This window comes from Callithrix jacchus, chromosome 18 (assembly GCF_049354715.1).
Source record: "Callithrix jacchus isolate 240 chromosome 18, calJac240_pri, whole genome shotgun sequence".
Taxonomy (NCBI): Eukaryota; Metazoa; Chordata; class Mammalia; order Primates; family Cebidae; genus Callithrix; species Callithrix jacchus.
Genome location: NC_133519.1, coordinates 16,224,666 through 16,252,478, shown reverse-complemented (window position 1 = coordinate 16,252,478; position 27,813 = coordinate 16,224,666). Strand labels below are relative to the sequence as shown.

At 47.2% G+C, this 27,813-nt stretch overlaps 1 protein-coding gene across 2 annotated transcripts; it reads right to left on the bottom strand.

Annotated features, from left to right (window-relative positions):
- On the bottom strand, nt 1–26,684 carry SYT11 (synaptotagmin 11). 2 transcript variants are annotated; one of them, XM_008984583.5, is made up of 4 exons: nt 26,456–26,684; nt 16,516–17,342; nt 4,675–4,798; nt 1–4,120 (listed from the first exon to the last, which is right to left on the bottom strand). In XM_008984583.5, the coding sequence occupies exons 1-4, from the start codon at nt 26,487–26,489 to the stop codon at nt 3,810–3,812; spliced, it is 1,296 nt and encodes a 431-aa protein (XP_008982831.1). In that variant the 5' UTR covers nt 26,490–26,684; the 3' UTR covers nt 1–3,809. The 2 variants fall into 2 exon arrangements, with proteins under 2 accessions (XP_008982831.1, XP_002760041.2); XM_002759995.7 differs by having other exon boundaries at nt 4,678–4,798.
- Nucleotides 26,685–27,813: the final 1,129 nt, after the last annotated feature.

Sequence of the window (27,813 nt, the reverse complement as noted above, 5' to 3'; positions counted from 1 at the left end):
TTTAATGTGAATCAGTCTTTATTTTGCACTTGCGTGGTGCATTAACAAATTCAACATACAAGATAGCATTACATATTGTAGGTTAGCATTACAGCAGTATGCAATTTCACACAAGTCATGTTAGCTTTTTCAGTTTTTTCTTTTTTTTTTTTCAAAATTTGACACATTAATTTTATTTTTGAATTTCATTTTTACAAGAGAAGACACAAGGTAAAGAAAGACAACCACTTCGGAGAGGGATCATGGTGAGGGCAATGTCACTGTCATGGCCATAGTACAAGCCTTCTGAGAAAAGGGACCTGTGTTATTCCCTCTCCTGGGCAAGCTGCCCCTGTCCCACAAACTAGTTGTGTTTTCGCATCTAGAGCACTGTCCATAAACATGCCCATCTTGGCTGTGCTCCAGCGAGATGAACCCAAAGACGGAATCACTCATTAAGGGACCTTGATTATTAAGAAAAAGTCTTGTCTTCCCAAAGGAATCAAGATATCTGCAGAAAAGGAGCGACTCTTGGAAAATCAGAAGTGACCATTCCCTAACCTGTTCCTGACCACGAATGCCTTGTGCAAAGCTAAGATGTGACTCTCTTGTCTTTCTTTCAGCTGACTCTCGGGAGGAGGCATTCCTCCTCCACTCTATCAGCTAGCTCTGGAAAGACCAGATGTGAAAAGCAAAGTCAGCTAAGAAACTTTGGGACAGCAAAGTCAAGGGCACGATGGATCAGGCCTGAGGTAGGAGGGAGGAGCCCTGTACTGTCCACCTCTTCGCCTTTTTCTGGCAAAGACACTGAGGCAGTTCCTAGGCTACAGAACTACTGGTTCCTCCCCTGTCATCTCAGCACCCACTGCTCAGTAGACCCAAAGAATGCAAGGAATAAAGCTACAAGGAAATGGGGAGAGAGAGGAGTGGGGTGAGGCTGTTTTCCCAGACGTTTGTCAGGAGGAGCTACAGAGGCACACTCAGCAGGGCAGACCAGACTATCTCCACGTGTTGTTTTGCATTGTTTCTGGGAAGAAAACAAAAGCAGGTTTGCTCAGCGATTTCTGATCTTTAGACATTAAGGCGATGAAGAGGAACCATTAAAATGTTTTCCTAATGGGGCTTCAGAATGCTCCTGTCAGATTTACATTAAACTATCTCAAAATGCATTTTTAGAAAACAATAATTATTTTCTTCTACTTATGATACAGTATTTACATTTCATAGGGTATAGGACAGAGACTAGTAGTGTGACCCCAGCCGATGGTGAAATAGTGAGTCAGATTATGGGGGCTGGGGGTTGGCAGGGACAAGAACAGAGAGTAGGCTTTGTGACTGCTCAGAATTGCTCTGCATTGTCAAGAACACGGGCTGAAACCAAACAAAAGGATTTGAGGGAGCAGAGTGGTTTTAAATCCACAAAAGCCAAGGGAACACTGAAAGCAAGGGCACCCCCATCTCCATGGAGATCAGCTTTCCAACGCCCTTTGCCGAAGCAGGCTTCAAAGTGATATTCTTGCTTCTACAAAGTGGACACATCAATCTCAACTCATCTTTCACGCCCTGGATCAAGCTGTTAAGCAACCGCTTGACTGAGTTCCTCCTCAGATGGGCAAAAATATCTACTGCCTATCCAAGTTTAGCTATTTTATTTTATTTTAATTAATCAATTTTTGAGACAGGGTCTCACTCTGTTACCCAGGCCAGGGTGCAGTGGTATGATGATCATGGCTCACTGCAGCCTCTACCTCTGGGCTCAAATGATCCTCCCACCTCAGCCTCCTGAGTAGCTGGGACCACAGGCATGCACCACCACACCTAGCTAATTTTTTGTATTTTTGGTAGAGATGGGATTTTGCCATGTACCCCAGGCTGGTCTTGAGATCCTGGGTTCAGCCTTCCAAAGTGCTGGGATTACAGGCCTAAGCCACTGTGTGCGGCCCCAAGTTTACCAATTACCCATGGAGTCTCTGCGATCTGAAGTCTCAACATTAGAGACACAGCTGCAGTAGGAGTAAGAGGACTTGAATTCTGCCGGGCGCGGTGGCTCACGCCTGTAATCCCAGCAATTTGGGAGGCTGAGGTGGGCGGATCACCTGAGGTCAGGAGGTCGAGACCCGCCTGACCAATATGGTGAAACCCCATCTTGAAAAAAAAAAAAAAAAGAAGAAGACTTGAATTCTAATCCCAGAAAGATGCTGAATCTCTCTCAACCTCTATTGCCCAGTAGAAGAATTGCACCCTGTAGTTCCCCTGTCCCTCTACCGTGTGGCAAGACATAAATCCCAAGAACTATGCAGCTTGTTTTGAAGAAAAGAATGCTCTGTAAGAATCCAACTTATCTTCATTCACTCAGTCACACTGTTTTTTTTTTTTAAGAGCTAAATTTTTATTTAAAAATTTAAGGAGGAAGAATCATTTCCGAGGGCCCCTGTTTTATGAAGCAAAACTAACTTCATTATAACATCTAAGCTATTTGAGAAGACACTAAAGCATCTCTAGGGTCAGCCTTTCTGGAAAAACAAAGGCCAGTGTAATTCTTCACACCTCTGATGACTTCCAACCCATCAAACAAGAAATGGCTGTCACTACAGCAGACAGCCGCAAAGGGGAACAGCAGTGCTCACTTGTCTCCTCTCCTTGTCCTTTTACCTGAAAACAGCCTTTAGGATCAGCTGGATGTGTTCACTGGTGCTATCCTACAGCTGAATTTGAAGTCTCCAAAGCTCCTTTTAGAGAAGTCGTCAAGTCTGATAAGAGTCCAAGATCTGACGTATCGGATGCATAAGCCTGATGCATTCTCTGTGTTTCAGTTAGGTCTGTTAGTTAATTATAGACTGCCCTTTACTACTTCATAGCAGAAGGGCTGATAGCAAAAATACCCCATTTCTCAATTCCTCTTTCTCCTGCAAACCTTGCCTCATTCACCCCACCTTTGTTTCTTGGCTTATTACAGACCTCTAGACCTTGAGCTCAGTCAAAGAGCAGAGATATAAGAGGTAAAAACAAAAGATGGCAATGATGAAAACATGAGGTTTTATAAGTGCAGAGGTGGGGAGTGGGAGAAATTCTCCAGAGAAGCCCAGTTAAAAAAAAAGCCAATTTCAGGTAATCAGCAAATACAATTCGGCACAAAACACAATTTTTATGGATTAAAATCTGCAACTTGATATTGGCAGTTAGGCTAATTTCTTCAGTTTGTATTAGACATGCAAGTATATGGTTACATTGTTATATAAAGATTTATAGGGGTCTTTCCCTCTCTTTTGTCCCCATCAAAAAAAAAAGAGGCCAGGTGCGGTGGCTCACACCTGTAATCCCAGTCCTCTGGGAGGCTGAGGCAGGTGGATCACCTGAGGTCTGGAGTTCAAGACTAGCCTGGCCAATATGATGAAAACCCATCTCTACTAAAAATACAAAAAATTAGCCAGGCGTGGTGTCGGGTGCCTGTAGTCCCAGCTACTTGGGAGGCTGAGGCAGGAGAATCACTTGAACCCAGGAGGTGGAGGTTTCAGTGAGCCAAGATTGTGCCATTGCACTGCAGCCTGGGCAACAAGAGCGAAACTCCATCTCAAAAGAAAGAAAGAAAGAAACAAACAAACAAAGAAATTCTGATGCCTTATGCCTTGCAGAGGAGAAAAAGCCATCATTGCTAAGAACTGATCTGCAGCTGTGGTCATGTAGGGTGTTCTTTGTGGAGTGTGTTTTGTAAGAAATTTTCCTCTACAACTAAAATGAGGTTTTGAGTCCACTTCTCTGTCATCTCTTTCCCCGCCACATCCCTCCCCAGCCTGGCCCCAGGGGGGCGGTTAGAGGAGAGAAGAACAGGATTAGTACTCGCTCAGACTGTGCCACTTGGCCACAGGCTTGCGGGGGCTCTCGCAGACCTCTCTCCAGTGTTCCGCACCACTGGCCGTGACACTGTGTGCCCCCAGGATCAGCCTCCCCACCACCTCGTTCTTAGTAGTGCGATCGAAGTCGATGACGAGGAACTCGATGCTGATATCAGGCAGGAGGTCAGTGGGGATGTCATAGATGAAAGATTCGTTGAAGACGGGGTTCAAAGTGCACTTCTTCACGTGGGTTTTCTTCTTGGCGATGCGCTTTCTGCCGTAGTAGACGTTCACCTTGACGTAAGGATCTGGGGCCCCCAAGGAGATAAGAAAAAGGGAGAGAGGCCTATGACACAGTCCTCCCTTAGGTAACGGTAATTTCATGTTGGAAAGGGGGAGCTCTGTTGTGCGTATCTTTGATGACCACCCCGTGTGTTCTTCAGGGATTGCACACTGATTGTATGTGAGTCTGCCTGCCTGGATGAGAGACCAAGGAAACCCAGCAAGATTAGAACAGACCAACTTTCTCAAGTCAGATCTGAAGAAATCCCATGGTACCAAGAGTATTTTAAAGGGCACAGCGATAAATGCCTGCAGCCTTTTTGAGAAGTTTCACTTAGCACCTGGCATGCATATTATTTAGTATACCTTGCCAAATGTAAAGACCCCATTTGTTCAACTGAAGAAACTTCCAAGCTAGGAAGTCTACTGGACATGGACATTCATCAGGAAGAGAATGTCAACAGAAAGAGAAGCAGATTAAAAGAGGTGAGGATCTTGAAGTGTGGAGGTCTATCTGGGCCACAGGCAACGAGTGGGGGGTGGTTCAGACAGTAAGAAATAGGTTGAAGTAAATAGCTGCTACCTGAGAGACCGGTGATATCCATCTTCGGCAAGTGCCTGGCTTTGAGGACCACCACTGTCATTCTCTGTGCCACAGGCTGATATGACAGAGACACCTGGAGCTCCCCCCTGCTGATGCACTTCTGTGAGGAAGAAATGGCAGGTGAGAATCCTGGCAGAGGGTGCAGAGAAGAGCACAAAAAGCATGCAGAGCAGTGGGAAGAGAGTCTGGGGGAGGACAAGTGCAGGGATGAGAAATCTGTTGGAAAGATGCTCATCCCCTGGAAAGGTGTTATTATTTTATTTAACAGAGAGGGAGAAAGGAAACATTATAACCATAATTCTGATATTAAACAATTTGCATGGAGAGCCAGAACAGCCTTGGATTTATGAGCATGACCTCTGGACCTAGTCTAACCTGGATTCAAATCCTATTTCTTTTTTCTTTTTTTTGAGAAAGGGTCTCACTCTGTTGCCCAGGCTGGAGTTCAGCGGCATGATCTTGGCTCACTGCAGCCTCCATCTCCTGGGCTCTAGCAATCCTCCCACCTCAGCCTCCCAAGTAGCTGCGACTACAGGTGTGTGCCACCACGCCTGGCTAATTTTTTTTTTTCTATAGAGAGAGTCTCACTATGTAACCCAGGCTGATTTTGAATTCCTGGTCTCAAGTGATTCTCCCACCTCAGCCTCCCAAAATGCTGGGATTACAGGCATGAACCACTGTGCCCAGTGCTATTTCTTATCTGTGACCTTGGACAAGTTATTCAACATCTCTGTACTTCAGTTTCCTCATTTATAAAATGAGAGTGAAAAGTAGTACCTACCACACAGCATTATTAGAATGATTAAATAAGTTAAAATCTGTAAACTGCAATGGTGCCCAGCACGTAGCGTGCACTACGGAAGTCCATTCTCTCATTTAGGTCTTATCCTTTAAAAAGTTCTGAAGACTGTACGGTGGGAGGTAGGAAAATGGGGTCTGAGTTTTAACCTTGACGCTTCCTCACCATGTGGCCTCAGGCAAGTCCCTGAACTTTCTGGAGCCTGTCCCTCCATTTCACAAGGTGAATATCCACACCTGCTTTGCCCACCCCAATGTACACTCCAGTGTATCATCTCCAGCCAAGTCAGCTTCCTCCCCAGCGCCCTGATCTTTGTTTCTCCATCTTTAAATGTGATGCTAGAATCCATTTAGAGCTTGGAAAAAACCTCTAGTCCTCCAAAAACACTTTGTTTGTTTTGAGACAGAGTCTTGCTCTTGTTGCCCAGGCTGGAGTGCAGGGTGCAATCTCGGCTCACTGCAACCTCCACCTCCCTGGTTCAAACACATCTCCTGCCTCAGCCTCCCAAGTAGCTGAGATTACAGGTGCCCACCATCACACCTGGATCATTTTTGTATTCTTGGTAGAGCTAGGGTTTCACCATGTTGGCCAGGCTGGTCTCAAACTCCCGACCTCAAGTGATTTGCCCGCCTCGGCCTCCCAGAGTGCTGGGATTGCAGGTGTGAGCCACTGCCCCTGGCTCCTCCAAGAACATTTTAAAGAACATTTGCATAGGTACTGCATGCCAGGTGTTGAGGATCCAGCACTGATAGGACTCAGCTGTTACTCCCAAGGGGCTTATCACTCAGTAGAAGAGACAAAGAAGTAAATAAACATGTATGGGACTTGTCAGAAAAACGAGAAGCCTAAGTGCTCTCGGCATCTAGAGCTGGGAGATTCAGGGAAGGCTTTGCCACTGATGCCTGGACCGAGTTGATGGGGGCACAAAACCATGAAGCAATGGGCAGAGAGAGAATCATGTCAGGCAGATTGACAGAAATGGCTGGTACAAAGCGCCTGAAAAGGTAAGCTGTGTTCAGGGAATGGTTGAGAGGTGAATATGCCTGAACTGGGGGTGGCTGACAGGAGGGGTAGGTCAGGAACCTGGAAAGGTGGGTAAAGTGTGGGTAAAGAGCTGTTGGGAGCAGACTCAGCGGCACCCATATGAGGAGGTCAGTGAGTACAGGAGTGGCAAAGCTATCATCACTTTTTTTTTTTGAGACGGAGTTTTGCTCGTTACTCCAGGCTGGAGTGCAATGGTGCGATCTCGGCTCACTGCAACCTCCGCCTCCTGGGTTCAAGCAATTCTCCTGCCTCAGCCTCCCAAGTAGCTGGGACTATAGGCTGTGCCACCATGCCCAGCTAATTTTTGTATTTTTAGTAAAGACAGGGTTTCACTGTGTTGACCAGGATGGTCTCCATCTCTTGACCAAGTGATCCACCCGCCTCAGCCTCTCAAAGTGCTGGGATTATAGGCATTTTTTTATTTTATTTTATTATTTTTTTTTAGTCAGGGCCTCACTCTGTTGCCCAGGCTGAAGGGCAGTGTTGAGATCGCTCGGCTTTCTGCAACTTCCACCTCCTGGGCTCAGGAGATCCACCTCAGCCTCCTGAGCAGCTGGGGCTACAGGTGTGCACCACCATGCCCAGCTGAATGTTGTATTTGTTGTAAAGATAGGGTTTCACTAGGTTGCCCAGGCTGGTCTCGAATTCCTGGGCTCAAGCAATCTACTCACCTTGACCTCCCAAATTGCTGGGATTACAGCCATAAGCCACCGCGCCCGGCCAGTTGTCATCATTTTATTAAAATGATTATTAATGGCCGGGCGCGGTGGCTCATGCCGATAATCCCAGCACTTTGGGAGGCCAAGGCGGGTGGATCACAAGGTCAAGAGATCGAGACCATCCTGGTCAACAAGGTGAAATCCCGTCTCTACTAAAAATACAAAAATTAGCTGGGCATGGTGGTGTGTGCCTATAGTCCCGGCTACTCGGGAGGCTGAGGCAGAAGAATTGCTTGAACCCAGGAGGTGGAGGTAGCGGTGGGCCGAGACCGTGCCATTGCACTCCAGTCTGGGTAACAACAGTGAAACTCTGTCTCAAAAAAAAAAAAGAATTAATAAGTTGAGAAAGACCAACATCAGAAAGCTCCGGTAAGAGGCAGCTGCAGGCTGGGCGTGGTAGCTCATGTCTGTCATCTCAGGGCTTTTGGCAGGCTGAGGTGGGTGGATTGCTGAAGTCCAGGACTTTGACATCAGCCTGGGGAACATGGTGAGACCCCATCGCTACAAAAATTAGCTGGGTGCAGTGGTGTGTGCCTATAATCCCAGCTACTTGGGAGGATTGATTGAGCCCAGGAGGTAGATGCTGTAGCGAGCTGTGATTGAGCCACTGCACTCCAGCCTGGGCGGCAGAGCGAGACCCTGTCAAAAAGAGGCTGCTGCAACCGGCTACAGAAGAAATGATGGGGACCAGAACTAGGGCTATGGCAGAGGAGATGGACATGGAGGTAAAATATGTCTCAGGAAGAACTGCCAGGGCTTTTTAGGTTTGGGCAGTTAATTGGCTGTGAAGCGTAGGGAAGAGGGAGGAAAGGGTGGACTATTTCTTGTGTTTTCAGCTTTAGAAAGTGGGGATGAGGTGGGCTGGGCATGATGGCTCATGCCTGTAATCCCAGCACTTTGGGAGGCCGAGGCAGGTGGATTATAAGGTCAGGAGTTTGAGACCAGCCTGGTCAGTATGGTAAAACCCAGTCTCTACTAAAAATACAAAAAGTATTAGCCAGGCATGGTGGCACATGCCTGTAATCCCAGCTACTCAGGAGGCTGAGGCAGGAGAACTGCTTGAACTGGGGAGGCGTAGGTTGCAGTTAGCCAAGATTATGCCACTGCACTCCGGCCTGGGCAACAGAGCAAGACTCTGTCCCAAAAACAAAAAAGAAAGAAAGTGGGGATGAGACTGGCATAAAGAAAACAAAAGGAGGTGAGTTTTGAGGAATGTAGAACATAATAAGTTACATTTGGAACAAAATCATCCCCCCACTATCACCCTTATTCCTTGTATTCTTCAGAGCCCCAAAGAAATGTCATCTACTCTAGGAATTCTTAAATTGATCAAAAATAGACTGTGCTCATCATCAACCATTTATATACCACACACCCACAAAAATGACTTATTAGGCACTTCTTAAGTGCCAGGCACTCTGCTAGAAGCTAGGGCTGAAAAGATGGATGCTGAGGAATCCTACCCTTAAAAAGCTCCCAGGCGGCAGGGCGTGGTGGCTCAAGCCTGTAATCCCAGCACTTTGGGAGGCCAAGGCGGGTGGATCACGAGGACAAGCGATCTAGACCATCCTGGTCAACATGGTGAAACCCCGTCTCTACTAAAAATAAAAAAAATCAGCTGGGCATGGTGGCGCGTGCCTGTAATCCCAGCTACTCAGGAGGGTGAGGCAGGAGAATTGCCTGAACCCAGGAGGCGGAGGTTGCGGTGAGCCGAGATCACGCCATTGCACTCCAGCCTGGGTAACAAGAGCGAAACTCCGTCTCAAAAAAAAGCTCCCAGGCAAGATCACTCTCTGCTCAGGTATGTCTGGTGCAGGAAAGAACAACAGCAGCAAATATGTTAATTAACTCATCAATAAAAATCAAGAAACAAGCCTAATAATTTGTGCTTCAATTGCAGCCCTTAAGTCATCTCAAGGAATGAGACTGTGATATTTCACATGATTTAAAAAATTTCTTGAGTCTATATTTCATCCTAGGAGCATATGGAATTGTCTCTCATAGGGTATAAAAAATAACTAGGCCGGAATCGATGGCTCACGCCTGTAATCATAGAGCTTTGGGAGGCTGAGGAGGGCAAATCACTTGAGGTCAGGAGTTCAAAACCAGCCTGGCCACGTTGGTGAAAGCCTGTCTCTACTAAAATACAAAAAATGGCAGAGTGCGGTGGCACATGCCTGCAGTCCCAGCTACTCGGGAGGCTGAGGTGGGAGGATCGCTTGAGCCCAGGAGTTCTGGGCTGCAGTGCGCTATGCCGATCAGGTGTCCACACTGAGTTCGGCATCAATATGGTGACCTCCCGGGGGCGGGAGACCACCAGGTTGCCTAAGGAGGGGTGAACTGGCCCAGATCGGAAACAGAGCAGGTCAAAACTCCCATGCTGATCAGTAGTGGGATCGCACCTGTGAATAGCCACTGCACTCCAGCCTGGGCAACATAGCAAGACCTGGTCTCTTAAAAAAAAAAAAGTATAAAAATAAATTTAAAAATACAAAAAATGGCCAGCACAGTGGCTCACTGCTGTAATCCCAGCGCTTTGGGAGGCCGAGGCAGGTGGATCATGAGGTAAGGAATTCAAGATCAGCCTGGCCAACATGGTGAAACCCCATCTCTATTAAAAATACAAAAATTATCTGGGTGTGGTGATGGGCGCCTGTAATCCCAGCTACTCGGAAGACTGAGGCAGGAGAATTGTTTGAAACAAAAAAACAACTAAAGTTTAAACCCATCCCTTAGCTTTTGAAATCAAAATACAAAAGGGAATCAACTTTTAAAAAGATTTTCATGGTTTTTCTGTGCTAGAGAGAAGCCTCACATTTTGTCCTTACCCATAACATATGTATTGTCAGCTCTTAATTGTACCTTCCATGGAAAGTACCCTCAGCCAGTTTTATTTTATTTTATTTTTGAGATAGGGTCTCACTCTGTTGCCCAGGCTGGAGTGCAGTGGCGTGATCTTGACTCACTGCAGCCTTGACCTCCAGGGCTCAAGTGATCCTCCCACCTCAGCATCTAGAGTAGCTCGGACTACAGGCATGTGATATCACGCTCAGCTATATTAGCATTTTTGGTAAAGGTGGCATTTTGCTATGTTGCCCAGGCTGGTCTCAAACTCCTGGCCTCAAGTGATCTGCCTGTCTCAGCCTCCCACAATGCTATGATTACAGGTGTGAGCGACCATGTTGGTCCCTCAGCCAGTGTGTGTTTGTTTTTCCCCTTGAGACAGGGGCTGGCTCTATCACCCAGCTGGAGTGCAGTGGCACAATCTCAGCTCACTGTAACCTCTGCCTCCCAGGTTCAAGTGATTCTCTTGTCTCAGCCTCCTGAATAGCTGGAATTATAGGCACCCACCACTACAATTTTTGTAGTTTTAGTAGAAACGGGGTTTCACTGTGTTGGCCAGGCTGGTCTCGAGCTCCTGAACTTGTAATACGCCTGACTCGGCCTTCCAAAGTGGTGGGATTACAAGTGTGAGCCACCGCGCCTGGCCTAAATATGCAGTCTTTAAATATAATTCTAACTCTATATACAGAAGAAGGATAGGTGAAGGGAAAGAGACATTTGATTTTTTTTGAAGCAGAGTCTTGCTCTGTCGCCAGGCTGGAGCGCAGTGGTGTGATCTTGGCTAACTGCAACCTCTGCCTCCTGGGTTCAAGCGATTCTCTTGCCCCAGCTAATTTTTGCATTTTTAGTAGAGACGGGGTTTCACCATGTTGGCCAGGGTGGTCTTGATCTCTTGACCTCGTGATCTGCCCATCTCGGCCTCCCAAAGTGCTGGGATTACAGGCGTGAGCCACCACTCCTGGCAGACATTTGATTTTTTTTTTTTTTTTTTTTTTTTTTGAGACGGAGTTTCGCTCTTGTTACCCAGGCTGGAGTGCAATGGCACGATCTCGGCTCACTGCAACCTCCGCCCCCTGGGTTCAGGCAATTCTCCTGCCTCAGCCTCCTGAGTAGCTGGGATTACAGGCACGCGCCACCATGCCCAGCTAATTTTTTGTAATTTTTAGTAGAGACGGGGTTTCACCATGTTGACCAGGATGGTCTCGATCTGTTGACCTCGTGATCCACCCGCCTCGGCCTCCCAAAGTGCTGGGATTACAGGCTTGAGCCACCGCACCCGGCCGACATTTGATTTTTAAAGCAGTTTTATTTGTAAGAATAACATGAATGACAAGATTATAGCTTAGGTTTTCTGATTATTTATTTAAAATTCTGTATCCTAAATCATCCAGTCTACCAAAATCTTCCTAATTCAAATCCCCATGCCCCTTTCCTAGTTTTTTGGGGGAAAGTAGAGAACTTCTGGTTACCCTTTTCATCATATTCTCCCCTAAAATCACTCCTTAGGCAACTGTCCTCCATCTGATCCCTCCTTCACCTTGGGCCATCTCACACGGGCAGAATGCCCATCCTCACTCAGCACCCCTCTGCGATGGTGAAGTCTGTAGCCACGACACTACCTGAAAGCCACTCATTCCGCATGGAAGGCAGTTTAATGTCGTTCCCTCATGCCCCTCCCTTTCTCTTTCTACTCAATTCCAATTCCAAGTAGCTATGTCAATGGCTCTTTATTTTGAAAGAGCCATTGAAGGCTGGGAGCAAGCTCTGTTTCCCAGCCCCTTGGCCTAGTGAGGCAAAGACCCCATTGGGGGACAGGCAAGCAGAAGGACAAGGGGGAGAAAGGATTTTATCATGCCTGAGAGAGCTGTGGGGCTCAGCTCTCTGAGAGCAGTCTCCTTGCTCCTTCAGTGGAACAGAGGAAGAGAAACAGTGGTCCTAAGAATAAAATCAGTTGAAATAATACTTAGGCAGCCTGGGCATGGTGGCTCATGCCCGTAATCCCAGCACTTTGGGAGGCTGAGGCAGTCGGATCATGAGGTCAGGAGTTTGAGACCAGCCTGACCAATATGGTGAAATCCTGTCTTTACTAAACAGATAAAAATTAGCTGGGCATGGTGGTGGGCACCTGTAATCCCAGCAACTCAGGAGGCTGAGGCAGAAGAATTGCTTGAACCTGGGAGGCAGAGGTTGTAGTGAGCAGAGATCATGTCACTGCACTCCAGCCTGGGCAAGAGAGCGAGACTCTATCTCAGAAAAAAAAAAAAAGAAATAATACTTAGGCAAGAGATAATCTGTTTACCTATAATTAGCAGAATCTCTTTCAGAGTGATTTTCTCACCATGGAGCCCTTGCATTAGGTGGACCAACAAAACCACAATAAACCCTTCTTGGGGCCAGATGTCCTGAGGGCCTTCTTACCCTACATCACAACCATGGGAAAACAAAACCTTAGCGTTCAACCTCACCCCCCTTTTCCTCCACCAACACACGTACACGATCTGTCGCTCAGTCTGGAGTGCAGTTTGTGGTAATAGTTCACTGCAACCTCAAACTCCTGGGCTCAAGCAATCTTCCTGCCCTGGCCTTCCCAACTGCTAGGATTATAGGTGTGAGCCACTGTGCCTGGCCATACTTTCTTTTCTTTTTCTAATTTTGAGACAGGGTCTCATTCTGTCACCCAGGCTAGAATGTAGTAGCTTTTTCCTGGTCTGTGTAAGCCTGGACTGAAAAAGCCCTTTACAACCAGTGTGGCACGGTCCAGAGCAGCTCTAGCTCCTGTTCACCAAGGGGATCTCCTACTTTGCTATAGTAGGAGGATTTGGGATAGACATTTGCAGCCTGCACTGCTAGGGAACCTACTGGATGAGTGACTAGAGAGACGACAGCCATGGCTCAGATGAAACATAATCCTGCCTACAGGCGCTGGTTGGGAAAATGGGCTTAGGAAGCCTGGGAGGTGGGAAGGCTCTGGGGTGCGGCTGCACAGGCTCTGGGTGTCCTATCTCAGGCCTCTTCCAGGGCATGTGTTGCTCAGGATCCTAGCCCTGGTTTATCCCTCCTCAAGGGAGTTAATAAAGTGGAAAGAAATGTGGCTCTTGCCAAGAGCCCCTGGCAGTTTAGCAAATGCCATTGTCTGTGCTGTGTCCAGTGCCCTTGATTTGAGGCTGTTTTGTTCCCAGCTCAAATCAGTCCCTTTCATTGCCAGTCTCTTCCCAGCTGCAGCTTGGCACAGAGCCATGTTCCACTCCCAGCCTTGGGCTGCCAGTGTGTAGCTGTGTGGAGGAGTCCAGCTGGTTGGTGGCTTTACCAAAGCTGGCATCACAGGGAAGTGTGTGTTGGAAAGGACCCTCCTTCAAGGAGAGGTAGACAAGGCAGGGAGTGGAGGATGGGAGCCGCTGTGAAGGGAATCAGGAAACAGTGGAATGGGTCAGTAGAGGCCTGAGGAAAAATGATGGGAGGAGAGGGGAAGGGAGTGAAGGGGAAACACCTCCCCGCCTCCCAGGCTTCCTAAGGCCGCTGCTTCCGTTTCTGTTCACGCCTTCTGATTCCGACCCCAGAGGATGTGAAGATCCTCACGGTGCAGGACTCTGGGATGTCTCATTGTATCCTGGCATTGAGAACCAGGATACACTGTGGCAGTGTCTTGTTTATGCTCTAGCCAAATGTCTCTAATACTCTTCAAAGTTCTTGGACTTCCCTGGCCCCTGTGAGGTGGATCTGAGTGTGCCAGGTGACAGCAGCAGTTCCTTCAGGCAATGAAAGGCAGGACTGGGCTGGCCACAGGGGGACAAGTGCCTACTACAGAGCGGAGAAGGCGAGAACACACACCCAGAGAGTGTGCGCCCTGCTGTCCCCCACCAAGACTCGGCTCAGTACCCTTCTACAGTGGGCAAACCTTGTTCCTGGTGCTCTGCACACTCCGTGCCTGCTAACTTAGGAGCCTCTTCAATACTAAGCCTCCCTGTCTCCCCACTGAATCCAGTGAGGGCTTGCAGGTAAAAAAGGTATCAAGAGATAAGTATGATCTGCCTGTAGGCAGAGCTGTTTCTGGGAGATGTGCAGTTGTTTCTAGTGGTCTTGAAATTCTTTCTGAACCTCCTTCCCCGATTCAGTCCTCCCTTTTCTTCCTTCACTTTGTCAAAACAAAATATAAATGTTTACAAGCCAAACCACATGCATCTCACAGGTATCAAATTTTATTAATAATAGAACAAACAATAATAGTAACAGACACAATGTATTGAAGGCTCACTATGTCCTAGTGGCTATATAAAATCATCAGTCTACTCTATTCCTATAAGAATCTGAGATTAGCGAAGTGAAACAGCTTGCCCAAAGTCACTTAGCTGGTGGAATTTGGATTTAAACTCAGGTCTGACTTCAAAGTCCTTGCTCTTTCTTTCTTTCTTTCTTTTTTTTTTTTGATAGAGTCTCGCACCGTTGCCCACATTGGAGTGCAGTGGCATGATCTCAGCTCACTGCAATCTCCGCCTCCCAGGTTCAAGTAATTCTCCTGCCTCAGCCTCCCAAGCAGCTGGGATTATAGACACACGCCGCCATGCCTGGCTAATTTTTTTTTTTTTTGAGACAGAGTTTTTTGCTCTTGTTACCCAGGCTGGAGTGCAATGGCACGATCTCGGCTCACCGCAACCTCCACCTCCTGGGTTCAGGCAATTCTCCTGCCTCAGTCTCCTGAGTAGCTGGGATTACAGGCACACACCACAATGCCCAGCTAAGTTTTTGTATTTTTAGTAGAGACAGGGTTTCACCATATTGACCAGGATGGTCTCGATCTCTTGATCCACCCGCCTCGGCCTCCCAAAGTGCTGGGATTACAGGCTTGAGCCACCGCGCCCGGCATGCCTGGCTAATTTTTTGTATTTTTTTTTTTTTTTTTTAGTAGAGATTGGGGTTTCACCATGTTGGCCAGGCTGGTCTCAAACTCCTGACCTCGTGATCCACCTGCCTTGGCCAAAATGCTGGGATTACAGGTGTGAGCCACCATGCCCAGCAGTCCTTGCTATTTTAACCACTTATGTTATACCCTGAAAAAGGCATGAAACTCTAAGTTTAAAATTGCAACAATTTCTTTCATACCACCTATCATACTGACTATAAGTCACTGACGAAAATGTTTGTCTTTCTCCTCCAATAAAGTCAAAGCTCTTCAAACGCAATCATATACCAGGTATATTATCTCATTTGATTCTGTAAGGAAGGCAATATTATCAGCTCCATTTTACAGATGAGAAAATAGAGGCTTAGAGGGGTTGAGTAACTCACCCGTGTCACACAGCTGGCAAGTGGTGAGCTGGAGAGTGAAGTTGTGAAGTCCAATTCTGGAGCCCAAGTGTTTAACTGCAGCATTTCACTGCCTCCCCAGTTGTGGAAGGAATAAGTGAACTAATGGGGTTGGGTGGGGCTACACTTAGTGTGCTCCTGAAATCACAACTCAAGAGCCAATGTCGATCCAGTGGGAAGAGAGGGAGAGAAGGCAGGATGGAGGGGACCTCATCCCTTTTCTGATGCAAAGAGGGAGGACAGGAGAAATGGAGAAAGGAAAAGTGTTTATGGTAAAGGTTTGGACCCAGAAGGGTGAGGCAATTCATTGAATTGCATTGTAAAGTGGTCATAAGAAGACGTGTGCGTGACCTGGGCTCAGACTCATGCCTGTAATCCCAGCACTTTGGGAGGCTGAGACAGGTAGATCACCTGAGGTCAGGAGTTGAAGACCAGCCTGGCCAACATGGTGAAACCTGTCTCTACTAAAAATAAAAAAAATTAGCCCAGAATGGTTGTGGGTGCCTATAATCCCAGCTACTTGGGAGGCTGAGGCAGGAGAATTGCTTGAACCTGGGAGGTGGAGGTTGCAGTGAGCCAAGATCGAGCCATTGCACTCCAGCCTGGGCAACAAGAGTGAAACTCCATCTCAAAAAAAAAAGGCATGTATATGATATTATTTATAGCCCTAGGTTAGGGTTGGGAAAGGGAAGCTGAGGGAAAAATTACTGAACTACTGTCAAAGCTTCTTAGCTGTGAGAAATAAATTCACTGGAGGAAGATCACACATCATTTTGGAGAGGAAAGTATCCCCGTATCCCTGATATGATGGATGACCTACAGTTGGTAGGCCAGCCTGTTCCAAGCAAGCTGGACAGTATCAGGATGCCAACCATCAGGTGAAATGGTAGAAGCTTTCTGACCTTCTCTCCTCAGGAAGTTGCTTCTTAGGAGACTAATCTGCCAGGTCCTCTGTCTTACTCTGACCACTGCTTATCCTTGACAGCCAAGAGCTTCCTCTCTATGGCCCTTCTTTGCCACCCATCCCACTCCCCTCCCCCTTCCATTTCTCCCCGGAGATCTCGTCTCCCCCAGCCTACCATTGTTCCCCAACACACACTTCTTACTCACCTGGATGTTCCTCTTGATGATGTCCCTGGTCAGTTGTACCTTGCCTGTGCTGGGATCCACCCCTGCCAGCGGCACCATGACCTCACCGATGACATCATCCCGAGAGAAGCGGTCAAAGCTGAGGACGAGGAAGTGCAGCACCAGGTCCTGCAGCTGGCTGTAGGGGATGCCATAGAAGGTGAAGGTCTCGTCAAACACAGGGTCCAGGGTCTTCCGCAGCACTCTGGTCTTCACCCGATGCCGCTTGTCAGGAAGGATGGTCATTTTGATGTAGGGGTCAGATCCCTGGGTCTGGTCATCCATCACTGGCAGCCCATGGGCCTCCTGGATTGTCACCACCAGGGCTTTTTTCGGGAAGTTATAGTCCACTGAGAAGGTGAGGGATCCTAGCATGACATCCTCCTCTGGAGATGATGGAGAGGTGGTTTTGCTCTCCCCGGGGGTCAGGCTTGTAATAGGGCTCCTTAGTTCTTCCCCATAGTCCATTTTGATGGGTAATTGGTCTATACAAGATCCAGAGCTAGGCCCCCTGGGACCTTTGTCTTGGCTCAGCAGGCCAGCCTCTGCTGCGTCCACCAATAGGTTCCTACGTCCACCTTCCCTCCCAGTACCATCTTTGTCTCTCCGCACTTTGATGATTTTCTTCTTGTTGCTGAGGGTCTCTGGGTATATGCTGATGCCTTTGAGCATGTGAATAAACTTGTATGGTGGGTTCTTTTGCTTCTTCTCTGCCTGCTGGTGGCAGCATGACCAGACAAAGACGGTCACCGAGACACACACCACCAGCACAGAGGCCCCGATGAGGCCGGCCACCACTGGTGACACATCTGAAGGTGGAGACCAGAGATGCATCAGGGCAGGTGGATTTTACCTCCTGTCTAGATCTCCCCGGCTCAGTGCTGCTGCTGGAGCCAAGCTCATCTGCAGTCTACCTCTAAAGCACACTGTGCTCTTCTGGGCTTTAGAGTTTTTCCCTTCTATTAGAGGCCCCCTCTCCCAACCTCTCCAACCATGCCATGGTTTTTCCTTCTGGCCAAACCAAGATGAAAGGCTTATCTTCTCTAGAGCCTTCTCTGAAGCACCCCACTTGACTCTGTTCTTTCCTAGACCTTCTCTCTGCCCTTATAGACTTGGTTTGCTCATACTGATTTGTGCTTCACATAAAGCTGCTCTGTACGTGTTATAGGATCACCTTTTTACATGGGCACCCGTTCACATCAACTATTACACAAGATCTCTGGTTTCAGGAGGATATTCCATAGTATCCAGAGCAGGGCCTGCACTGACTGACTCACTGTCAGGGTAGGGTGGAAGGATGTGGAGCTGAGTTTAGATGGTGTTGGTAGGGTGCTCAGGGTGGTAAAAACGAATGGATGGCAAAGGGAAGAACTCTGGGCTTATGCATTTTCAAAATGTGTTCCAAAATTTTAGCCCCCAGGTATTTAAAATATAAGGCTGGATGCAGTGACTCCTACCTGTAATCCCAGCACTTTGGGAGGCTGAGGCGGGCAGATCATTTGAAGTCAGGAGTTCAAGACTAGCCTGACCAACATGGCGAAACCCCATCTCTACTAAAGATATAAAAAATTAGCTGGGCGTGGTAGCATGTGCCTGTAATCCCAGCTATTTGGGAGGCTGATGCAGGATAATCACTTGAACCTGGGAGTCAGAGGTTGCAGTGAGCTTAGATCACGCCGCTGCACTCCAGCTTGGGTGACAGAGTGAGACTTCATCTCAAAAAAGAAAAAAAAGAAGTAGTCTTCCTCCTGGGTGAATATATCCATTGCAAGGATAAAATAGGTGTGCGTGTGTGCGTGTGTGTGTGTGTGTGTGTGTGTTTCATGTATACATACATAATTCTAAGTAGGAAGAAATAGTGACTTTCTCTGTTTATTATTATTACCTTAATAAATCCTTTGCTGGAAGAAATAGGAATTTTCTTTCCTATTAGTGGAAAATGTCGCATCTTTGCTCAAATGTCACCTTCTTAGGCCTTTCCTGACTCCCCTATTTAAAAGTGCAATCTTCTTCATCCTTGCCACCCACTCTTCCTAGTCTTGCTAAATTTTTTTTGACATGCCTTGTCATTCTGTCTCTCAATACACACACCCTCACACATATAAGAAAAAAAAATAAAACACACACACAACTATGTAAGAATAAACACCCACACACACATTATTTTACAATAATTGTTTATCTTCACTAGAATATAAGCCTCATGAGGACAAAAATGTATGTCTGTTGCTGGGCGTGGTGGCTCACGCCTGTAATCCCAGCACTTTGAGAGGCTGAGGCGGGTGGATCACGAGGTCAAGAGATCGAGACCATCCTGGTCAACATGGTGAAACCTCGTCTCTACTAAAAATATAATCCCAGCTACTCCGGAGGCTGAGGCAGGAGAATAGCTTGAACCCAGGAGGCAGAGGTTGCAGTGAGCAGAGATCATGCCACTGAACTCCAGCCTCGGTGACAGAGTGAGACTCCATCACAAAAAGAAAAAAAGAGAGAGAGAAAAATAGCCAGGCACAGGTGGCGCGTGCCTGTAGTCCCAGCTACTTGGGAGACTGAGGTGGGTGAATCGCTTGAGTCCAGGAGTTCTGGGCTGTAGTGTGTGTGCTATGCAAATCGGGTGTCTGCACTAAGTTCAATATGGTGACCTCTCGGGAGCGGGGGACCACCAGGTTGCCTAAGGAAGGGTGAACCAGCCCATGCTGGAAACACAGCAGGTCAAAACTCCCATGCTGATCAGTAGTGGGATTGCACCTGTGAATAGCCACTGCACTCCAGCCTGGGCAACATAGCGAGACCCTGTCTCTTAAAAAATAAAAATAAAAAAGTAAAAAAATAAAAATTAAAAAAAGAGAAAATATATTTTTTTCATTTCCCATACCCTAGAGTCTTATCTTTTCCCACAAAAATTGGACCCCTGCCTTAGATAATTAGGCTTTGGGTTTTTTTGCCCCCTCAAGTTTACTGAGGCTAAGTTGGGTTTAGGCCTTAAAGATCCAGATAAGGCCTATAGTTTCTCCACTTTACTTTTTAAAGGATCACTTGGAAGGCAGGGAGAAACTAAGGAAATAAATGCAGCTAGGGCAACATGGCAAAACCCCATCTCTACAAAAAAAAATTACAAAAATTAGCAGGGCATGGTGGCATGCGCCTGTAGTCCCAGCTATTTGGGAGGCAAGGTGGGAGGATCACTTGAGTCTGGGAGTCAGAGGTTGCAGTGAGCTAAGATCATGCCACTGCACTCCAGTCTGGGCAACAGAGCAAGGAAAAAAAAAGGAAATAAACATAATTCTGGCATATTCCAGATTCTTTTAGAAACATTCCTTTTTTTTTTTTTTTTTTTTGAGACGGAGTTTTGCTCTTGTTGCCCAGCCTGGAGTGCAATGGCACAATCTTGGCTTACCATAACCTCTGCCTCCCAGGTTTAAGCAATTCTCCTGCCTCAGCCTCCGGAGTAGCTGGGATTACAGGCATGTGCCACCACCCCCGGCTAATTTTATATTTTTAGTAGATTAGTAGAGACAGGGTTTCTCCATGTTGGTCAGGCTGGTCTCAAACTCTAAACCTCAGGTGATCCACCTACCTCAGCCTCACAAAGTGCTGGGATTACAGGTGTGAGCCATCACGCCAGGCCTGAAACATTCTTTATCAGGCATCTGTGCAGCTCACTGCTTCCCTTATTGTGAGCCTCAATCCTCACTGCATAAAAGAAATATTTCCTGTCTGTCCCAAGTAAGATAATGTCCCCAACACCCTTCCTTATTTTTGTTCATGGAATGTATTATCCTGATATATATTTATAAATCTGTCTTTGATCATTAGACAAGCTTAATAAAGTAGGAACTTTTTCTGTTTGTTCACTGCTATAGACCCAGGTCTGAGAACAGGTCCTATGTACTATGCAGCACATAGTAAGTGCTCAGTAAGCAAGAGTCAGGGAATGCAAAACAGCCTCCACAGATTACAAAGAGAGGATTGAGGCCAAGTGTGGTGGCTCACACCTGTAACCCCAGCATTTGGGGAGGCTGAGGCGGGCAGATCACCTGAGGTCAGGAGTTTGAGATCAGCCTGGCCAACATGGTGAAATCCTGTCTCTACTAAAAATACAAAAATTAGCTGGGCATGATGGCAAGTGCCTGTAATCCCGGCTACCTGGGAGGCTGAGGCAAGAGAATAGCTTGAACCTGGGAGGTGGAGGCTGCAGTGAGCTGAGATCACACTACTGCACTCCAGCCTGGGTGACAGAGCAAGACTCTCTCTCAAAAAAAAAAAAAAAGAAGAAGAAGAAAGAAAGAGGGCTGGGCGCGGCGGCTCATGCCTGTAATCTCAGCACTTTGGGAGGCCGAGGTGGGTGGATCACGAGGTCAAGAGATCGAGACCTTTCTGGTCAACATGGTGAAACCCCGTCTCTACTAAAAATCCAAAAAATTAGCTGGGCATGGTGGTGCGTGCCTGTAATCCCAGCTACTCAGGAGGCTGAGGCAGGAGAATTGCCTGAACCCGGGAAGTGGAGGTTGCGGTGAGCCGAGATCGCGCCATTGCACTCCAGCCTGGGTAACAAGAGCGAAACTCCGTCTCAAAAAAAAAAAGAAAGAAAGAAAAAAAAGAGAGGATTAAGTCAAGATGATTACATATATGGGGATAAATGTAAATTTCTATTTGGCAATAACCTCACTTGATGAGTTTAGGCAAAAATGACTTAAGAATTTAGGCAACCACAAGCTTGGACTATAATTAGGATAATGCCTACTATTTTCCCTTCTATTACAGGTATTCCCTCCAACCAATCCATGGCTTTTTCTCCCCTCTGAACCTGGATGAAAGGTTTATCTTCCCTAGAAAGCCTGTGAGCATAGTGAGCGCGATGTCCAGATTACAGGAGAGGCAGGTATAATTTCATCTGCACTGGTCATAATACACATATAATATTGTACACAGCAGTGACAATAATAAAACTGCTATTTTTTGTGTAAATTTATATGTCCCTGCCAGGCATTGTAGCAGAGCTTACTTTTTTTTTTTTCTTTTGAGACAGGGTTTCATTCTGTCCCCCAGGCTGAGGTGCAGTGACACAAACTCAGCCCACTGCAACCTCCCTCACTTGGGCTCAAGTGATCCTCCTGCCTCAGCCTCCCTCAGCTGGAACTACAGGCACATGCCACCACACCTGGCTAATTTTCGTATTTTTTGTAGAGACAGAATTTTGCCATGTCATACAGGCTGGAGTGCAGTGGCATGGTCACAGCTTACTGCAACCTTGACCTTCCCAGCTCAAATGATCCTCTTGCCTCGGCCTCCTGAGTAACCGGGACTACAGGTATGTGCCATCACTCCTGGCTAAATCTTTTCTTTTCTTTCTTTTTTTTTTTTTTGAGATGGAGTTTGCTTCCTTGCCCAGACTGGAGTACAATGGCACGATCTTGGCTCACTGCAACCTCCACCTCCCAGGTTCAAGGGATTCTCCTGCCTCAGCCAGCGTCCTGAGTAGCTGGGATTATAGGCATGTGCCACCATGTCTGGCTGTTTTTGTATTTTTCGTAGAGACAGGGTTTCACCATGTTGGTCAGGCTGGTCTCGAACTCCTGACCTCAAGTGATCTGCCCACCTCAGCCTCCCACCATGCCTAACCAAGGAGGAGTTACATTTTATTAAAAATATACACTTATTATTATTTTTTTTTGGAGACAGGGTCTCACTCTGTGGCCCAGGCTGGAATGCAATGGTACAATCACAGCTCACTGCAGCATCAAACTCTTGGGCTCAAGCCATCTTACTCCCCTAGACTCCTGAATGGCTGGGATTACAGGCGTTAGCCACTGTGCCTGGCCAATTTTTAAATTTAGAGATGAGCCTTCACTATATTGTCCAGGCTGGTGTTGAACTCCTGGGCTCAAGCGATTCTCCTGCTTTATAGTCTCCACCAAATTGTTGGGATTCCAGGTGTAAGCCACCATGCCTAACCAAGGAGGAGTTACATTTTATTTAAAATATATACTTGTTATTATTATTTTTTTAGAGACAGGGTCTCACTCTGTGACCCAGGCTAGAATGCAGTGGTGCAATCACAACTCACTGAAGCATTGAACTCCTGGGCTCAAGCTATCTTAGTGCCCTAACTCATGAATAGCTGGTACTACAGGTCCATGCCACCATGCCTGGCTAATTAAAACAAAAACTTTAAATTTAGAGACAAGGTCTTGCTATGTTTCCCAGTCTGGTCTCAAATTCTTGGCCTCAAGATTCTCTTGCCTCAGTCTCTTGAGTTGCTGGAATTATAGGGGTGACCCACTGTACCCGGATACATTTTAAAGTAATACAGATAAGGAGCAAAACCTTATTAACAAAATAAATCAAGGTGACCATGCCTATATCCATACCAAATACTAACAGTGTTTCATCTCAAAGTGTTAAATCAAATAGCTTTTAGGGAAAGTTTTCACAAAATGGAGACAGCCTCGGTGGTAAGCTACTTGAAGGCAGGCAGGAACAATATCCTATGCATCTTTGAGTCCCTCAGAGTCTCTTGCTTCTAATAGGAATTCAGTAAATATTTGTTTGAACAACTAATTGGATTCAATTGCCAATAAGAATAGGCACAGCCTAAGGAAGTCACTCTCCATTCAGCAATCAGGTGCTTTCCTGCAAATTGCTTGCTACTCATTAGTGAAACTGAACATTGTCTCTATGAGAAGAGGAACACAGAAAACTCCCAAGACGGGTATATTTTTGAGAATGATCGTAAAGGGAGACCTAAAGGCCCAGATTAGGAGATACTGGGCAATTCTTTTGGCTCTATCATAGATTTATTCTATGCAGCAGTTGGGGAACCCACTGCTATTTACAAGCTTACAATGCATCAACGTGTATTGTTAGAAAATGGAGATATGGTAGAAAAGAGAGAGATGAAGAATTCTCATATTCCAGGAGGATAGAGAAGGAGAAGAGAAATAGATGAACCCATCTTTGAATGACCTATGTGTTCTCCCTGGCCTTATTTCCTATTTTTGCTGTCCTTTCTTTATTTTAGTAATTGTTAACTCTTGCCTCTCTTCCTGAAACCCAAGACAGTGAGCTAGAAACATCAAGATGTTGAAATCCAGAGCTCTCTGTCTTACTTGAGTCAAAAGCTTGGTGGGAAATGGAAGTTGAAACTAATGGCTGAAGTGAGTGTTTTAAAGTAGCTGTAAATTGCAGTGACCTGTGCTTCTTGCTCCTTTTGTCCTCCCTGGTCATGGATAATTGAGTATTGGCTTAGTGTATCACCCAAGTGCTGTAGCATTTGAAATGAAGTCCTCCATGAGATGCGAAAATTCAGAAGTGGCAGTTTTCCATGTAAGAGACCCCCTGTAATGGTTTAAAGACCTGCAAGACACATCTGGGCTATTAGCCAGCTCCTTCAGCCTCTGACCAGAACTGCTTTTATTGATACTCCCTTTTCTAAACATAGCCTTTCACTGTCAAGTACGCCAGTATAATACAATGGAATGAGAATAAATTTTGGCTTCAGCCAGACATTGGTTTAAATCCTAACATTGGCCGGGCACGGTGGCTCACGCCTGTAATCCCAGCACTTTGAGGCGAGCAGATCATCTGAGGTCAGGAGTTTGACACCAGCTTGACCAAACTGAGAAATCCCATCTCTACTAAAAATACAAAATTAGCCAGGCATGGTGGTGCATGCCTGTAATCCTAGCTACTCGGGAGGCTGAGGCATGAGAATCACTTGAACCCGGGAGGCAAAAGTTGCGGTGAGCCAAGATTGCGCCATTGCACGCCAGCCTGAGCAACAATAGCGAAACTGTCTCAAAAAAAAAAAAAAATCCTAGCACTACCTTTACTCGTTTGTTTGACTTTAGCGAAGTTATTTTATTTCCGAGCCTTGGTTTTCTTGTCTGGCAAGTACACATAATAATACATACACGGGCATGGTGGTTCATGCCTGCAATCCCAGCACTTTGGGAGGCTGAGGAGGGTGGAACACGAGGTCAAGAGATCAAGACCTTCCTGGCCAACATGGTAAAACCCTGTCTCTACTAAAAGAACAAAAATTAGCTGGGTGTGGTGGTGTGCGCCTGTAGTCCCAGCTACTCGGGAGGCTGAGGTAGTAAAATCTCTTGAACCCGGGAGGCAGAGTAAGCAGAGATTGCGCCACTGCACTCCAGCCTGGAGACAGGGTGAGACTCTATCTCAAAAAAAAAAAAAAAAAAAACACACACGGGGGAGTATTTGTTAGGATTAAATAAAATATAGTACGTAAAAGGTTGATATAATTTATTTTCCATTTTCCAATAATAGTCCCTCTAAGAGAAATCACTATATTATGTTCCACACCATCTCCTTTTTCAAGGATTCTGGACCTGCAGTTAGAGAAAGGAATCTGTTGGAAGGACATAAGAAGAAGGAAGAAATCATGAATTGCTCATGTGATCACAAAAGGGACTTTTGTTTTAGAAATTTAGAACTCAAAGAAAAAAATTCAGAAGGTGAAGTGTAAGAAAAAAATACAATCAAGATTTAGCCTTGGGGAATAAGTGAGAACAAGCAGTTAATGAGTGTGAAGATCTGTTATCTGAATACATCTGATTTGATTTCTTCCTCCTTATTTCTGAGAGGATAGAGCCACTGGATTCTGCTCATTTCACTGTACCTCTTACTCAGGAATGAGAAAAGCCATTTCCTAGCCGGATTGTATCTCCACCCTAAGTACTGGAGTCCTGATGGTCACACCTTCTGGATTGTCTGAGGGATAGAATCCCTGAAGGAAATAAGAAGGTTCTTTGGCAGCAACTCTCACTGGCTTCCCTCATTTAAACTATAATAGAATCAAGGAGAAGCAGGGCAATTATATTTTATTTATTTGACCAGGAAAGCACAACACAGGAAGTTTGCTCCTTTAGCATATACTGGAAGAGTCCCCAAAGGGGAAAAAACTTCCTCCCTAAGCTTGTCTTTGCCACCTTCTTCCCTATTTTCCACTCCACTTTCTGCTCCAGGTAGTGTAAAACTAATCTTAGCGCCCACAGGGCTGGGTTGGGGACCAGCCGCTCTGAGATGACGTAATGCTTTCTGCGGTGCACAAAGCAGCCTCCCCCGGGCTGGGCCTCTTTCGCCCCTCCCCCTCCGGCCGGATCGCGCCCCCGCCAGCACCAGCGCGGGTTAGTCCCCCTTTTAAAAAAGCCAGCCCAGGGAAACAGGGAACAAAGGCCCCGGAAGGAGAGCCTCGGCGCTGCCAGGAGGCCCAGAAATAGACATCACGTCATCCCCCAGCCCAGCAGCGCCAAGCGCCATTTGGTAGCATTGGATGGACCCCACCATTACGATGCGGAATGGAGCTTGCAGGGCTCACGTTTCCTTCCAGCCCCGGCATCCAGCTGACCGGCTTAAGGAGTGGCTTCCTTTTTGCTCACCACCCCCGCACCCCTCTTTCCCCAGAGGCCGCCGCCTCCCCTGGCTGCCAGCCACACGGCCCACAGTCTCCAAGCTGCCATCTTGATGCCCCATCCCCCTTGTCACCTCCCTCCCCCGCAGCCCTTAGGAATGGGAGGGGGAGGAAGGGGCACCGCCCTGCGTGCCCCAAGGGGGAGGACTCGGCCTCCCTCACCTCTCCTCCCCCAGAAGGAGGGGTTCACGTCCTCCGCACACTCGCTGTTTCTCACCTCCAGCAGTGCTGACAGTGCACCATACACGGCTTTAGCATCCTGGACTTCCCCACCCTCAGTGTGGCTCTGGCCCTGCCAGTCCCTGCAGCCCATAAGCTCAAGTTCAAGCACTGTCAACTGCCCAATACCCACCATCACAGGCCTGATTTTAGCGGGGCTGGCACTCTGAAGGCTCTGGTCTGGGCTGCATTCTCTGCCCTACCGCTGGGCCCCCTTGGCCTTGCAACCATTCTGACCACCTCGAGCTTAGTTTTCCCGAGTCTACTTACCAAAGCTAGGTCGGATATTGGTGATCTCAGCCATGTCGTAATCAGAGGCTGTTGCTCTAACGTTTTTGCAGTGGTGAGACAACTCTGGGAACCCTCGAACAGTACTAAGGCTGCAGCTGTAGAACTCTAGGTCAGGGAAGGGGGAAGGTATCCAGCGGACGCCTCCTGCGACGGTCCGGCCCCTGGTTGTCAGCTGCGCTCTGCTCTTAATATCCTCCCGGGATGCTCTGAGCTAAGGATGCAGGTGCAGTCAGACTGGTCCTGATGCGAGGTAGGCTCCGCCTTCTTCCGAATGGTCCTCGGAAGAAGACTCCGCCTCTGTCCGAAAGATTCCGGAAGTCAGTCCCCGCCCACTTCCGGAAGATCTCTGGGAAGGACCCCTCTTACCATCGAGTTTTCCCGAGAATAAGGCCCCGCCCACTGACGGGCTGTGGTTCTAGAACGAGAAAGTACCGAGGAGTAGGACGCGTCCGTAGATTATTATGTGAAATCCCTTGATTTCGGTTTCCTGGGCTTTAATATAGCAGTACAATGTTCTCAGTTCTGAATTCCAGAATTTTGGGAAAATAAAATTATGTACTGCCTGGATTTCAGTATGGATTACCGTCATTATGCATGTCTGAGACTGCTAAAGGTTATTACGGAACGTTTTTTTTTTGAGACGGAGCCTCGCTGTCTGTCGCCCAGGCTGGAGTGCAGTGGCGCGACGTCTGCTCACTGCAACCTCCGCCTCCCGGGTTCAAGCAATTCTCCTGCCTCAGCCTCTTGAGTAGTTGGGATTACAGGCACGTGCCACCACGCCCGGCTAATTTTTGTATTCTTAGAGACGGGGTTTCATCATGTTGGTCAGGCTGATCTTGAACTCCTGACCTTGTGATCTGCCCGCCTTCGCCTCCCTAAGTGTTGGGATTACAGGCGTGAGCCACCGCGCCCGGCGAACTTTTTTTTTTAGGCTATTTCACAGTGGATGAAAATTGTCTTAAACCTCAAAAACTCTGATGAAAGACCAAACCTGGGGATGGTTTCACAACTCGGAAAATCTACTAATTTTAAAAAATCATTCAGGCGCCGTGGCTCACGTTTGTAATCCCAGCACTTTGAAAGGCCGAGATGGGCGCGAGGTAAGAAGTTCGAAACCATCCTGTCCAATGTGGTGAAACCCCGTTTCTACTAAAAAATACAAAAATTAGCTGGGCATGGTGGCGCACGCCTGCAGTCCCAGCTACTCGGGAGGCTGAGGCAGAAGAATCGCTTGAACCCAGGAGGTGGGGGTTGCAGTGAGCCGAGATCGTCCCGCTCTGCTCCAGCCTAGACAACAGAGTGAGACAATTCCTCAAAAAAAAAAAAAAAAAAAAAAA

Excerpts from the sequence above, each read along its gene's own strand:
- SYT11 (XM_008984583.5), bottom strand. The coding sequence starts at position 26,489 with ATGGCTGAGATCACCAATATCCGACCTAGCTTTG. Across the intron at positions 4,799-16,515 it reads TCATCAAGAGGAACATCCAG|AAGTGCATCAGCAGGGGGGA; the intron begins GTGAGTAAGAAG and ends TCTTCCTCACAG. Across the intron at positions 4,121-4,674 it reads TATCACCGGTCTCTCAGGTA|ATCCTTACGTCAAGGTGAAC; the intron begins GCAGCTATTTAC and ends TGGGGGCCCCAG.